The 13,406-nt window shown below is 40.1% G+C and overlaps 1 protein-coding gene across 7 annotated transcripts in view; it reads left to right on the forward strand.

Moving 5' to 3' along the window:
• Positions 1 to 13,118, forward strand: part of itprid2 (ITPR interacting domain containing 2) — a 68,018-nt gene extending 54,900 nt beyond the window's left edge. For 6 of the 7 annotated variants that reach the window (XM_058393538.1, XM_058393537.1, XM_058393540.1 and 3 more), the window contains 10 exons: positions 129 to 217; positions 425 to 2,128; positions 2,592 to 2,666; positions 4,647 to 4,762; positions 5,570 to 5,711; positions 6,054 to 6,119; positions 6,395 to 6,658; positions 7,695 to 7,853; positions 9,263 to 9,383; positions 10,735 to 13,118. In XM_058393538.1, the coding sequence (XP_058249521.1) occupies positions 129 to 217; positions 425 to 2,128; positions 2,592 to 2,666; positions 4,647 to 4,762; positions 5,570 to 5,711; positions 6,054 to 6,119; positions 6,395 to 6,658; positions 7,695 to 7,853; positions 9,263 to 9,370 (2,723 nt within the window). In that variant the 3' untranslated portion in view covers positions 9,371 to 9,383; positions 10,735 to 13,118. Of the gene's footprint in view, positions 1 to 128; positions 218 to 424; positions 2,129 to 2,591; positions 2,667 to 4,646; positions 4,763 to 5,569; positions 5,712 to 6,053; positions 6,120 to 6,394; positions 6,659 to 7,694; positions 7,854 to 9,262; positions 9,384 to 10,727 lie in introns of all 7 variants that reach the window. The other variant, XM_058393541.1, reaches the window with a different exon arrangement.
• Positions 13,119 to 13,406: the final 288 nt, after the last annotated feature.

The raw sequence follows: 13,406 nt of genomic DNA on the forward strand, positions 1-13,406 counted from the left end.
AGCCATAGACCTACCACCACAAGACCCACTGGCTTCCATTTGGGCTTTTACATGTAATGCATACAGAACAAACCCAACTCTAATGCTCTCTCACAGTCTTACCTTCCATTTGTCCATTTTGTTTCTAGAGCCTTTACTGAGGACAGCTAGTCAACAGTCAGACAGCAGTGGCTTTGCAGAGGATCCCTCAACAGAAAGCTCGGCTAATTTTCTAAAGGTGTCCAAAGTCGAATCAAAAGCCATATTTTTCCTACCTAAGATATAATACAATTAATTAGCTGCCCTGTTGGGTAGCTAATCACTTGGTTTATTTACTTTCTTATTTATGCTTAAAAAGATAACACTTTTGTGTCGGTCTTTTTGTTGTAATATGTCACAATGTTCAAATTGTAATAAAACATTAAGTGTTATACTTGTGCGTCAGGTCCAGGAGAGCTCGGACAGCTGTGACAGCGAAACAACTGTGACGGCTCACATGGTCGAACCTGGAACACCTGGATCACTGGAACACCCAGCCTTTGAAAGACTGCTGGTGGATGAGGAGCTACTCATGCAGACCAGTATGGGGATTTTTGGCCCAATCGGAGCTGAGGAGGTCCCTGAACTTGTGAGCCAACCGGTGCCAAGTCATCGTATCATGGACAAGCCAAGGCCAGAGACTCTGGAGACTGCTGTGTCTGAGAGAGAAACTCATGATAGACTTACTGATCCTGTAATTGAGGCAAGCTCTAGCACAGAATCACTCTGCACTGTAGAGTCCGCAGATCCAGAGGCATCTACGGATCTTGTTTCAGCCCCAAACATATCTAATGCAAATGCAGAGATTACCCCTGCGGGTGAACAAGATATGGCGGCGGACAGTTCAGAAGAGATAAGTTTATCTACACCATCAAGCTCTTCCAAACCATTAGAGCCAGTGTTAGAAGATGTACACACCCCAAATCAAAGTTCAGATCCTGTTCCTGAGTCTCAAACAGAGGACCTTAGCACCTCAGGTAGGGTCCGTGGTGCCCTGCTTCGGGCCCAGCAGAGGACCATCTCATGCGAGGATCAGAGGGGGCGAGTTTGGATTCGGTCAAGCGACCTGCTGAGGAATGTCAATGAGCAGGCGAGGAACCCACTTCAAAGGTCCAGCTCTCTCCCAACCTCATTGCTGAGCCCAACCCGAGTGGTATCATCCGTGCACATCCAATTAGGTCATGGCTCAGTTCGACAGTGCACACCACCATGCTACAGCTATCGCTATGAGGAGGAACCAGAGGAGGTCGCATCCATTGCAGAGGAACAAAACAACAACATTTCTCAGTCCAGCTACCCATCTGATCTTGTTGATGATTCAGAAACGGAGGTAGACAGCATGGGAGTGCCTCCATACCCCATGAATGTGCCTCAGCATTTGACTCGGTCGACTAGCTCACTCTACAGCATCCCTGCAGACTGGCCCCCACGGCGTATGGCAGAAGCTCCTGTTTGGAGCACAAACAGTGTTCCTGATCTGACCCAGCATACAAGGATACCACATCCTGCTATTCCACGTCACATCCAGCAAGAACTTCCTCAATTCCGAGGACTAGGTGGCTCACTTTACCAGAAACCTATACCAGTTAAGCCCCCTAGTCGCAGTTACACCCCTGTCAACAGCCCCTGCCCTTGCACACAAAGTGGCTTGTATTCCCAGTATCCTCAGCCACAGAACTCACCATTTCCTCACCCTGTATACACACCACCTCATGGTTCACCTTTGCCCCAACAAAATATGGCATACACCCACCCACACAGCATGCCTTACAATCCTTCAGCACCCTTCCAGTCTCCTCCTTTAACTAACCCTTACGGTTCCTCATATAACCTACACCTGCATTCAAATCCCTACAACCCTCAAGTGCCTCTTACCCACTCCTACAGTGCCCCCTGTAGCCTGGCCTGTGGTAACACACCTTATAACCACAACATGCCCTATGGACATCATTGTAACTCCCCATTCCACACACCACCGACCTCGTTTTCCCCAATGTCAGTTTCGTTCCCATGTGACACCCCAACTCCTCCTCCAGCTATGGGTAGTACAGAAATGCAGCTGCGTCGAGTCCTACATGAAATTAGAGGCACTGTGCAGAGTTTTGGCCAGGTGAGAGTTTTTCTTTTTCTTTTTACAGATAAGGAAAACTAACAAAGCAAGTACTGTCTGAAAGTAAAAGCGGAACTATTATGCAAAATGTATTTTGTTTACTCCATGAAATCCACCCTCATGTATTGTTGGCAGCATTTGATATTCAGATTTTTTTCGCAAGGTAAAATCTTAACCTGACCAACAGCTAATAACAACATGTATATCAACTCTGCAGCTTGTTACATGGAGCACTATTGACTTTAGATTAGCAGACCTTGATTAGCTGTGTTATTTCTACAGCAGGCCCAAGTAAGGAAGTTTCTGTTTTCCTGGTTGTCTCTCTCTCTCCCTAAAGGCAAACACAATGGCTGACTCAGCATATCTTTGTGTGGAGTTCAGACCTGTTTCATGTTTGCGTGACACCTAGCTAATCTCATTTTTCTTTCTTTCTTTCTATCTTTTTTTAATGAATGTTTGCCAGAGCGCTTCCGAGCAACACGATGGCACACCCTCAGGGGTACACAGTCCAAACCAAGCTGTCCAACCACATTATGAGGTATTGATGATCTTTTAATTACTTTCACTTCTTTTATGTGGGGTTTATGTAGGCAAACCTGTCTTCGTTAGTTGTCCTAATTGTGTTGCTTTAGTAACCGTTCTGGAATCTGCTGCTGGAATCTGCTGTACCATCTCACAATTTTGTGCTTCTAAATTCGTACCCAGTTAATTAAAGTTTACAATCTGGTTTTGTTACAGTATTTTAAAGCATTTGCTTATTATGTATCCTACTTCCTCCTCTGTGGGTACTGTGTACTGATATGGTCTTGCACAAGGCTGGCTGATGTAACGATGATCTGGCTTTATCACTATTATAATAAATGAAACAGATTGCACGTTTCTGTAGCTTTTTAGAATTGTGTTATTTTTTCATTACCAGTTAAAAACTCTGGAAGCAGATTATTGTCAAAATTTGTACAACAATTGCATCCTTATATCAGATACATTTTCCTCCTATTCAGTATTGAATTATTTATGTCTTAATTTGGTGAAAAAATTATATTTAATGCTATACTGCTCTTTTTCTGGTAGTTTACAAAATCATATATTATACATTATTGTATAATTATTGCCCAGTACTGCTCTTACATTTTGCATGTACTGTATGTGATGCTACATGCTTTGTTCCATTATTGTACCATCATGATTGTGGAGAAACTAATGTTTTCTCATTGTATCAAGTATAAATAGATAAAACGGTGAACAAGTCTAGTCTTAAATAAACAGGTTAACTTAAGCTGGAAATGTAATTCATGCTTGAGGCCTGTGACAGATTCAGTATCGTTTACTTCAGCGATGCAATTAGCAGCATTATCGAGGACAGTTGAAATCTTGAATCTTACAGTGTGTGATTTATTAATAGCATGCTAATTATCTAAAACATTCTGTTCTATTCTATTTTATTTTAATTTATTCTATACTATTGTGTTCTGTTGGATTCTATTCAGTATCTAATTCTATCATATTCAGTTTTGTTCTATTCTATATATATATATATTTGTATTCGTATTTTAATTTATTATTTTGTTTAGTTCTATTTTATTTTCTATGATTTTTTCTATGCTGTTTTGTTCCGTTCTATTCTACTTTGCACTATACTTTTTGTTCTATTCTATTTTTTTTTTAACTTTTTATTATAATTCTGATGTGTTTTGCTTGTTCATTCTATTCTATTCTGTTCTATTAGGTTATGTTGTATTCTATTGTATTATCTTAAATGCTGTTCTGTTGTATCATATTCTGATTGTGTTGTATTCTATTTAGTTCCTTTTATTCTTTTTTTTTTTGTTCTATGATGTCCTTTCTATTCTCTTTTGTTCCATTCTCTTCTATTTTGCTCAATACTTTTATATACTTATATATTTCTGTTCTGTTTTGTTCTGCCATGTTAGGTTCTATTTATTTATTTATTGGTTTTATTTATTGGTTCTGCCCATTTTTTGCGAGCAATTCATTAGCCATATATAAAGATTATCCTTAATTTATCTGTTAACAGAGTCTTGAATTGGCCTTAAATATAGTCTTACAAAAAATCTTAAATTAGAAAGGTATTTAAAAAATGACAAAGTAAAGGCCTTAATACTTTCTAAATGCTTTGGTGGTATTTTAAAGCCTGTGTGTATTTAGTTACATCTGTTTTGAAAGTATATGAAAGGCTGGATAGGCAGCAGCATGTGGTAGATTTAGGCTTATGTAAGTAACCTGCTGATTTTTTTAGCACGCATGTTGACATGTGGAAAAAATGTAAATTCATCCAAATACTCTTGCTGGATAAATCCGGCCCACCAGTCACTCAAAGGTTTAAGCCCAAAGACTCTTTAGATCAGAATTATGACGGTTTAAAGCATATGTTTTTAATCTATTCTAATCTTGTACAATATAATTATATATACAGACACATACTTCTCAGGAATGTTGTTGACAGGTCATGTATGTATAACCGCTCTCATCGTGTTTTCACTCCTTTTACTTGCCCTAGGAGCTGCAGAGGAGGCAGAGGAACCTGAAGGTTTTCCGGACTCAGATGATGGACCTTGAGCTAGCTCTGATGAGGCAGCAGTCCATGGTCTATCAGCTCCTCACTCCTGAAGAGAGGTGAGGAAATACCACAGCAGCTAGTCATTAGGCCGTGTGATAAACCAGGGCTGTAGAAGCATCAAACACCAGACACTTCTCGTCTGATTGAATAGATTTGGGAAAAGTACGGTGGCTGAGAAGTACAAAACAAAATAACAAATCAGAAAACACCAGGACAATTCAGACAAACCAAGCCTGCTGGACTTCCTGTATATCCTGAGTGACCGATGTCTCGTCCAATCAGCTGTAAGAATTCCATTCGCAAGCTATACCTACCTTTTCCCGTTTGTCTGAATTTTTTTGTTATTTTGTTTTGCATTTCCCGGCCACCGTAGAAAAGTGTGCATTTCACATTTCCTAGTTCTGTAAGGAGTTCAGAACGGATATTTCTGGACCTTGCATATGACCAGCTCACAGAAGGCAATGTGGGTTTTCATTCTCTAAATAATGTAATTGTCCTATTATCACAATTTTCTAGCAGAAGCTTAGGGGTGAAAAATGAAAAGAAATAATAGGCTATTGGAATTAATCTGTGACAGTTTGTTAGAATTCTAATAGAGAGTTTATCACCTTTATACACACACACACACACACACACACACCTGCAGACACAATAGAAAAGAATATGAATTGTTTAGAGAGCAGTTTAATCAAGCAATGTGCAAAGGGAAAAAAATAGAAAATAAAAACTATTAAAATTGAGTTTAAGTGAATGGTTAAGTTTTATATAATAATAATAATAATCATCATCATCATAATAATCATTGTTTTTTATTTGTTTGTTTTGTGTGTGTGTGTGTGTGTGTGTGTGTGTGTGTGTGTTAGGCACGAGGCAGAGCAGCTCCAGAGGCTCCGTGTTGCTGTTCGTCAGGAGCTGCAGGAGTTAGAGCTGCAGCTGGAGGATCGACTCACCCTGGATGATCAGTATCACTCAGCTCGCAGCAGTCGCCTCTCCCGCCATCTGCTGGTCAGTACACGCAATTACAACATCACTGCAATCCATGCAAGACACATGGCAGCACAATAACAGCAAAAGTGTCCTTCATGAGTGAGAACACAATTATTGAGGCAATTTTAGAATGATATGCTTGTATTGAAATTTATTTTATTGTTATCATCTGGTCTCCTAATTATGCAAAATACTGAAAATGAGCTCGTTTGGTCTTTTTACTGCACTCAAAAAAAGTATTATGGTCTTAAATGTTTGATACATTTAAAAGACATTGTGTGTCTTTTTTATCATTTAGAATTAATTAAATCATTCATTAAAAATGTGTTGTAGAAAATAAAGGTTGTTTTCTATCTTTAGGACATGTCCAGGGGTCAGAGCCTGGACAGTCTATCTAGCTCCTCTGCACTCAGAGCTACAGAGCCGGTGAGCGCACACACACACACACACACACACACACACACACACAGAAAAATGTAAAATTTTAGGATAAATGTAATTTAAGCCATTTGTTTTGTGAAGATTCTTTCCAAATTCCTATTACAATTCCTTATCGTTTCTGAATTCTTGTGTTCCTACTACTATATGCACCAAGAGATTAAATCACAAAAAACACACTGACCCATCAAAAAACACACTGACCCATCCCAGCTTGGTTTAAGATGCAATATAGCTTCATTATTGCATTAATTACATTACAGGTGACTGATCTCTTGCGGGAGCAGATGTATCTCCAGTCAGAGCTGAGCTACGATGGCGCTGGTGCAGTGGAAACGCCAACCTCGGCTCGCTCGTCGAGGTCAGTGAGTCCGGTGCGATTCTGTGACCTCACCTCGTCTCCATCAAGGAGAAGAGGAGGAGTATATCGCTCAACAGTCAGCCTGACACCATCCATTCCTCCGAGATCGGGAGCAGAGAACCAGGAGCTAACAATGACACAGAACATGAGCCCTAGCCTACATGAGGTCAGGACTCAAAGATTTATTTATACTAATTTTAATTAATCGCAGCTCAAAGTGCTTTATGCAGGTTTCATAAATAAAAAGGGGCATATAGGGAGATGATGATATCATGAGGGGTCACTGGGATGAGAAATCATGAAGCAGAGGGGTCACAAAGACAGGAGATTACTAGAGTGAGGGTTCCTAAGGGTGTCAGATCACTAGTATGAAGTTCGATGAGGATGAGCGGTCACTAGGATAAGAGCTCATGAGGGTGAACAAGGATGTGGGGTCATTAAGATGAGGATGAAGTGTTGCTAAGATGGGAAGTAAAGAGGATATGAATTTAGCAGTGTTTGCGTTTATGAGAGTGAGAAAGCGCAAGGCTTAATAAGAAGAAGGTCATGAGGGTTAATTACAAGGACGAGGAGTCATCAAGATGAGGGTTAATGAGGACGAAGGCTTACAAGGACGACTGGGCACCAGGACAAACATTCATGAGGATTAGGACTCACAAAGAATAGAGATAACAAGGACGAGGGGTCACTAGGATGAAAGGTTACATGGACAAGAGAACAAGAGGTCACGTATGGGACTATGAATATAAGGACACTTGATTATTGGGTCCATGATGATATAATTATGAGGGCTGTGATTATATTATGATGGTAAGAAGTCATAAATATAAGCTGCTGTAATAATGAGGGGCTAATGGTGATAAGCAGTTGTGGTAAGAGGCCATTAAGGTGTAACTGGTCAGTAGAGGCCAAGATATATATGAGATGTTACAATAATGGCATAAGGGGTCATGATGGTCCTGATTATAAGATGATTAGGGTTCTGAGTATGAGGAATCATTATCATGAGGGTTATAAGGGAATAATAGAGAAGAGCAAAAAATGAGTGGTTAGCACATTTGCCTCAAACCTCCAGGCTTAGGGAGCGGTTTCCTGTCTCTGTCCTTTGTATGTGGATAAGCAGAACAGAAGATGGATGGATGGATGGATAAATACGCATGTAAGTCAGTTTTTTAAGTATTCTCTGAATGTATTTTTTTCAGGTCACAGCTCAAAGAGCGGCGCATTATGTCTCGGACCACGACGAAGACAATAAAGAGCCTTCATTTCAGAAAGACAGAAGAGGAGAAGGAGGAGGAGGAGGTGAAAGAGGAGGAGAGGAAGCTTTTGGAAATGCAGACATGCAGCAGCTCATCAAACAGGTGACTGCAGAATCATGGGAATATTCCACGTACTAAACCTGTGACACACACCTGGTCAGTCTAAGTGGGAAAGCTAGCATGGAAACTAGCTGGGAATTCTGATATGTGATTCAATAGATTCATTCAGATCCTTCTGGAAAGAAATGAATGATGTTCATGTCATTTGAAAACCAAAGTCCATGCTAGTCAGTGTTTTCCTCTCGGCTGTGTTCTTGGCACCGGGTCAGGTGCTTTTTCTTGTGCTTTTACTGACAGCCGTGGTGACGCTGGAACATTGTGACTGGTTAGCTGGTGAAATGTCACTCAACCTGATTTGACTTTGGCCCGGTTTCTGAAATTCATCTCGAGTGTTTGGGTGAAGGTGCAATAAAGAAGTTTTGTAGCTGCAGGGTGCTGACTGATGCAAAGGAACATGACGTCATGTCACCTAATGATGATGTGGAATAATATGTTTGTGTGTGAAATGATCAGGTGAGATGTTCGGGGTAGTGTTTGCTGGACACAGTCACTCTATCGTACATTTATACATTTATAAATAAAATTGGTTAAACTAATAGTAGTTCCTTTTTCGTATATACAGACGAGTGACATCCCATAATAATAATAATAATAGTAGGTTTTATACTTACTCAAGCTGTACTAGACCTTTGAAGATCATTCTTCCGAAAGAAATTTCTTCAATTTATGTTGTGTTGGTGGAGATGGGTGGTGGTAGCTCAAGTGGTTAAGGCTCTGGGTCAGAAGATCGGGGTTCAAGCCCCAGCACTGCCAAGCTGCTACTGCTGGGCCCTTGAGCAAGGCCCCCAACCCACCCTGCTCCAGGGGCACTGTATCATGGCTGACCCCAACCTCCAAGGATGGGATATGCAAAGAAAGAATTTCATTGTGCAGTAATGTATATGTGACAAAGACTGAATCTGAATCTGAATGGATGATGATGATGATGATGATGATGACGGTGGTGGTGAACACAGTCTAACGCATCACTTCAAAACCTCTCATTAAGTGTTCAGTTGGCGTTGTGTTAGCCAGCATGTGATATAAATGATTTTTATCCTCATCAAACTCCTCAGTGATCCTTCATAGCTTGAAGATGGAGGCGGAGTTATGTTGGGAGAAACCACTCTCACAGGATATAAATTATTCATCAGGGCAGCGAAAAGAACATTGGTGCAAATAGTGGAGTGGAGTGTAAAGGAAGGAAAGAAAGAAAGAAAGATGCACCCTTGGCATAACAGAAGCACTCCAGTGCAAGTCGCTAGTTTATGTAAATTACATTAGAATTGCATTCAGACTCCTCTATGTGTAATACATATCCATTGGCAGTGATTGTTTTTGGGAATCTGCTGTCATTGCTGCATTACTGCATTGTCACAAATGGTTTTTTTTGTTGTTGTTGTTGTTTTTAGATAAAGAAGAGTCTCACGGAGGAGATCAGAAAAGAAATTGTCCACGAAATTCTCTCTGCTGTGTCACCACAGAGATCTCCTGTAATGACACAAGAACCAGCACCATGACAACAGTGACTAGGTGAGTAACCTGAGCGCAGTGCAACTACCTGACCCTTCCTTCCCTTCATTTGTAGATAGATAGGTATGTAGGTAGGTGGTTGGGTGGTTAGGCGGCTTAGGTGGGGTGTTGTATGAGTTGGGTGGCTCGGTGAGTGTGTGGTTGTGTAGGTAAGTGAGTGGATGGATGGTTGGGTTGTTGGACAGAAAGACGGATGCATGGATTGTTTGATGGATGGATTGTTGGATTGGATGGATGGATGGATTGTTGGATTGGATGGATGGATGGATTGTTGGATTGGATGGATGGATGGATTGTTGGATTGGTTGGATGGATGGATTGTTGGATGGATGGATGTTTGGCTTGGATGGATGGATGGATGGATTGTTGGATTGGATGGATGGATGGATTGTTGGATTGGATGGATGGATGGATTGTTGGATTGGTTGGATGGATGGATTGTTGGATTGGATGGATGGATGGATTGTTGGATTGGATGGATGGATGGATTGTTGGATTGGATGGATGGATGGATTGTTGGATTGGATGGATGGATGGATTGTTGGATTGGATGGATGGATGGATTGTTGGATTGGATGGATGGATGGATTGTTGGATTGGATGGATGGATGGATGGATTGTTGGATTGGATGGATGGATGGATGGATTGTTGGATTGGATGGATGGATGGATTGTTGGATTGGTTGGATGGATGGATTGTTGGATGGATGGATGTTTGGCTTGTTGGATGGATGGATGTATTGTTTAATGGTTGGATGTTTGATTGTTGGATGGATGGATGTTTGGATGGATGGATGTATTGTTTGATGGTCGGATGTTTGGATTGTTTGATAGATGGATGGATGGATGTTTGGATTGTTGGATGGATGGATGGATGTTTGGTTTGATGGATGGGTCTTTGGATTGTTGGATGGACGGACAGACAGATGTTGATCCATTAGGAGAAGTTAGACATCTATTTAGAGATCTATTTAATGACATGATAAACACTGCTATAGAATATGTATACATCTTTACTCTTTTTTTTTAGTTCAAAACTTCAAATGTCAGTTACTGTTGTTCCCACTCTTCCACCGTTAGCAGTCCTTTAACACAGCTGATGTTCTCTAGTCACTACAGATCCAAATTTATGTTTGGATCAATAAAAACATATTCTTAATTTTTTTTTGTTATAATCTAGCATATGGTCTCAACTCAGAGATCAAATCAATGAATAACATTCACAGCAGTGGTTTTGGAAATACTACCTAGTAATTGATGAATACTGTCTGAGTCAGTGCATTTGTTTTAGATTACATATCATCATCTGTTCATTGATTTATACCCCTGTGTTCATTTTCTCACCTAGCAGCTGAAGAGGAGGAGTGCTGTGGATCTAAACTCTGAGGAAACACTGCCCTCTTGAGTCCATCACACACTACTGCAGCTCAAACAAACACCATCTATCCAACTTCCTTCCTAGCGAACTTCTCCACTACAACATCCTGAAACTGATACTACTGCTCCAGAGACGATTGTCTGCTCCACCTTTAGCAATGTTTATCTTCAGTTCCTCAAACCAGCATGGGAAGCCCCAGGCTAAGTGGATAAAACCCCAGCGTGGGCTGTAGTAAACATCGCTTTGAATATAAAAGCACAAAAGTTAACGCTGTATAAGATTGATTAGCCTCTTAAAATGTTATTTAAATGCACACATTCCACTTTAGCACTTTAGCTAGCAAGCTAACCAATCTGTTATGAGCTAGCATGAAACAAACGCAGACTTGAATTTGTTAATTCACTGAGTTAATAATGTGATTGCAGCACCCATTTTATACGATTTATTCTTCTACAAATTTGTGCAAATGTTAAAAAAAAAAAATTTTCATGGTCATTATTTTTACTTTTTCAACTATTTGGTGTTTAAATTAGATTTTTAATCACACATTTGCCATCAAATGTGTTCACACCTCTGCCCAAGCTGGGGCTTCATCCATCTAAGCCAAGTCTTCTCCCAACTGAAGCCAGGCTTAAATTTGCCCAAACTCAAACTTTATCCAACAAAGTGGGGACTTTGTCTCCTCAAGGTGGGGCTTTGTCTTTCCAAGTCTATCTTCTACACCCAAGAGGAGGGGTCTCAAGCCACTTGGGAGTGTCTGATGCCCAAGCCCAAGCTTCTCACACCCAAGTAGAGGATTCTCCTGCTTCTCATGCAAATGAGACATTCTTGTGTTGAATCTATGGATAATTCAAACTAGGCAGGGGTTTCATCAAGAGGGATCTTTATGTATCCAAGTCCAAGAGAGGGACTCTCATGCCCAACTGGTAGTGATTGATGCCCAAGCCAGGGCTTTATCCAGCCAAGTGAAGACTTCATCCGCCAAAGCCCAAGTTCTTTCACCCAAGAGATGGTTTCTTAGGCACAGTTACAGGAGTTTGATGCCCAAGCCAGGGCTTCATCTATCCCAGAAAAGTACTCACACTCAAATGTGGGATTCTTCTGCCCAGGCTTCACCTTATCTGCCCAAAATTAATATTTAAACTCTCATATGGTGGATTGTTATGCCCAACTGGGTGGTTTCTTCCACCCAACCGGAGTCTTTGTCCACTTACACCTAGTCCAAGGCTTCATCTGAGGATCTGCAGTTGGATTTTGTTGGCCTTTACTATGGATCACAGCAGGAGCATTTATCCACTTTACAAATACACTGAAAAACTCCAACCATCCATTTGTTTATTTTCACCCACTGTAGCTACTGCACCTTCATACACTACTGCATGGCAACATTTATACAAATCCAGTCCAAGACTTTCTGGAGACCTCAACCAGACCATTATTACCACATGGGGGATTACTGCACTGGATCTATTTTACAGGATCGAGCATCTGAACTCAATAATAATAAATTGATCTTCTAGTTTCCTCCACCTGAGGGCATCAAAGTATTCCAAACTTTTATTTTTTTAACAAAAACTCTGAGTAAAGAGGCTGCAAATCATTTCATACAAGTTTTATATGGTACACTGCCATTCTCCTAAAAACTTTGAGCTGTATTTCTTTCATTTTTATTTTTATTATTATTATTATTATTATTTTTATTATTATTTGTTGGGGTGAATGGTGGCCAGGCTTGATGATCACATGATGTAGGTGATGGTGAAAGCATTTTGGTGTGCATTCTGTACATATCTTGAGTCTTCTAATGCAGCCTCTGTGAGGTACTAACCGTGCAATATGTTTCACTTGAACTGACCAGTCACAACTGCTGTTTATAGGCCTGCCACTTTAATAAGAGGAAAGGGACACAAGTGTAACCACACACACACACACTCTTCCAACTTTATACTGGGAGTCCATGACACGCTTTATGTGTAGAGATTAAGCTTTCAGAGCACAGGCACTAAATCTGCTATTGTTGCTCCGGTCTTTTATGACTGAAGCCTTTTTTTAAATAAAAAAATAAAGCAAAGCAACCACTAGTTTGTTGGGGAAAAACTTCTCTCTTTTTTTTTTGCCATGCTGAATGTCATACATGCCTTTTGCAAGTAAAAATTTTTCAAGTGTTAGATGGATGACTTCCGAGCCTTGCGTATGTGACGAGGCAGGTGATTTCCATAGCTGATCTTTGTTCTAATGAGTTGTAATACTAACTGATTCACATTTTTTTAAGGGACATGTTAACTTGTCATTTGGGATGCATGAGGAATTTATCTCTAAAGCAAATCATTAATAAAGATTTATTTATTTTGAATATATAGATGCCTTGTGGTTTCTTTTGTGTTCACATGGTTTTGTAATCTGCTCTAAAGAAAATAAATAAAATAAAGCCTCGATTCAGAAAATCAGAACGAATTAGATTCAAAGATTTTTTTTATATGTATATTGTGTATCCAGGTCTTTTTGTGTTCTTAATATTATTCTGCTATTTTATAGTGTTACTGAGTCAAATAATGGCTATACGGTACACTTACTAATTACTGCCTACATTAACGAAAAGCTCCAGATAAAAATCCTTTGACTAACAGACTGCTTTTTCTAAATGC

This window comes from Hemibagrus wyckioides, linkage group LG06 (genome assembly GCF_019097595.1).
Source record: "Hemibagrus wyckioides isolate EC202008001 linkage group LG06, SWU_Hwy_1.0, whole genome shotgun sequence".
Taxonomy (NCBI): Eukaryota; Metazoa; Chordata; class Actinopteri; order Siluriformes; family Bagridae; genus Hemibagrus; species Hemibagrus wyckioides.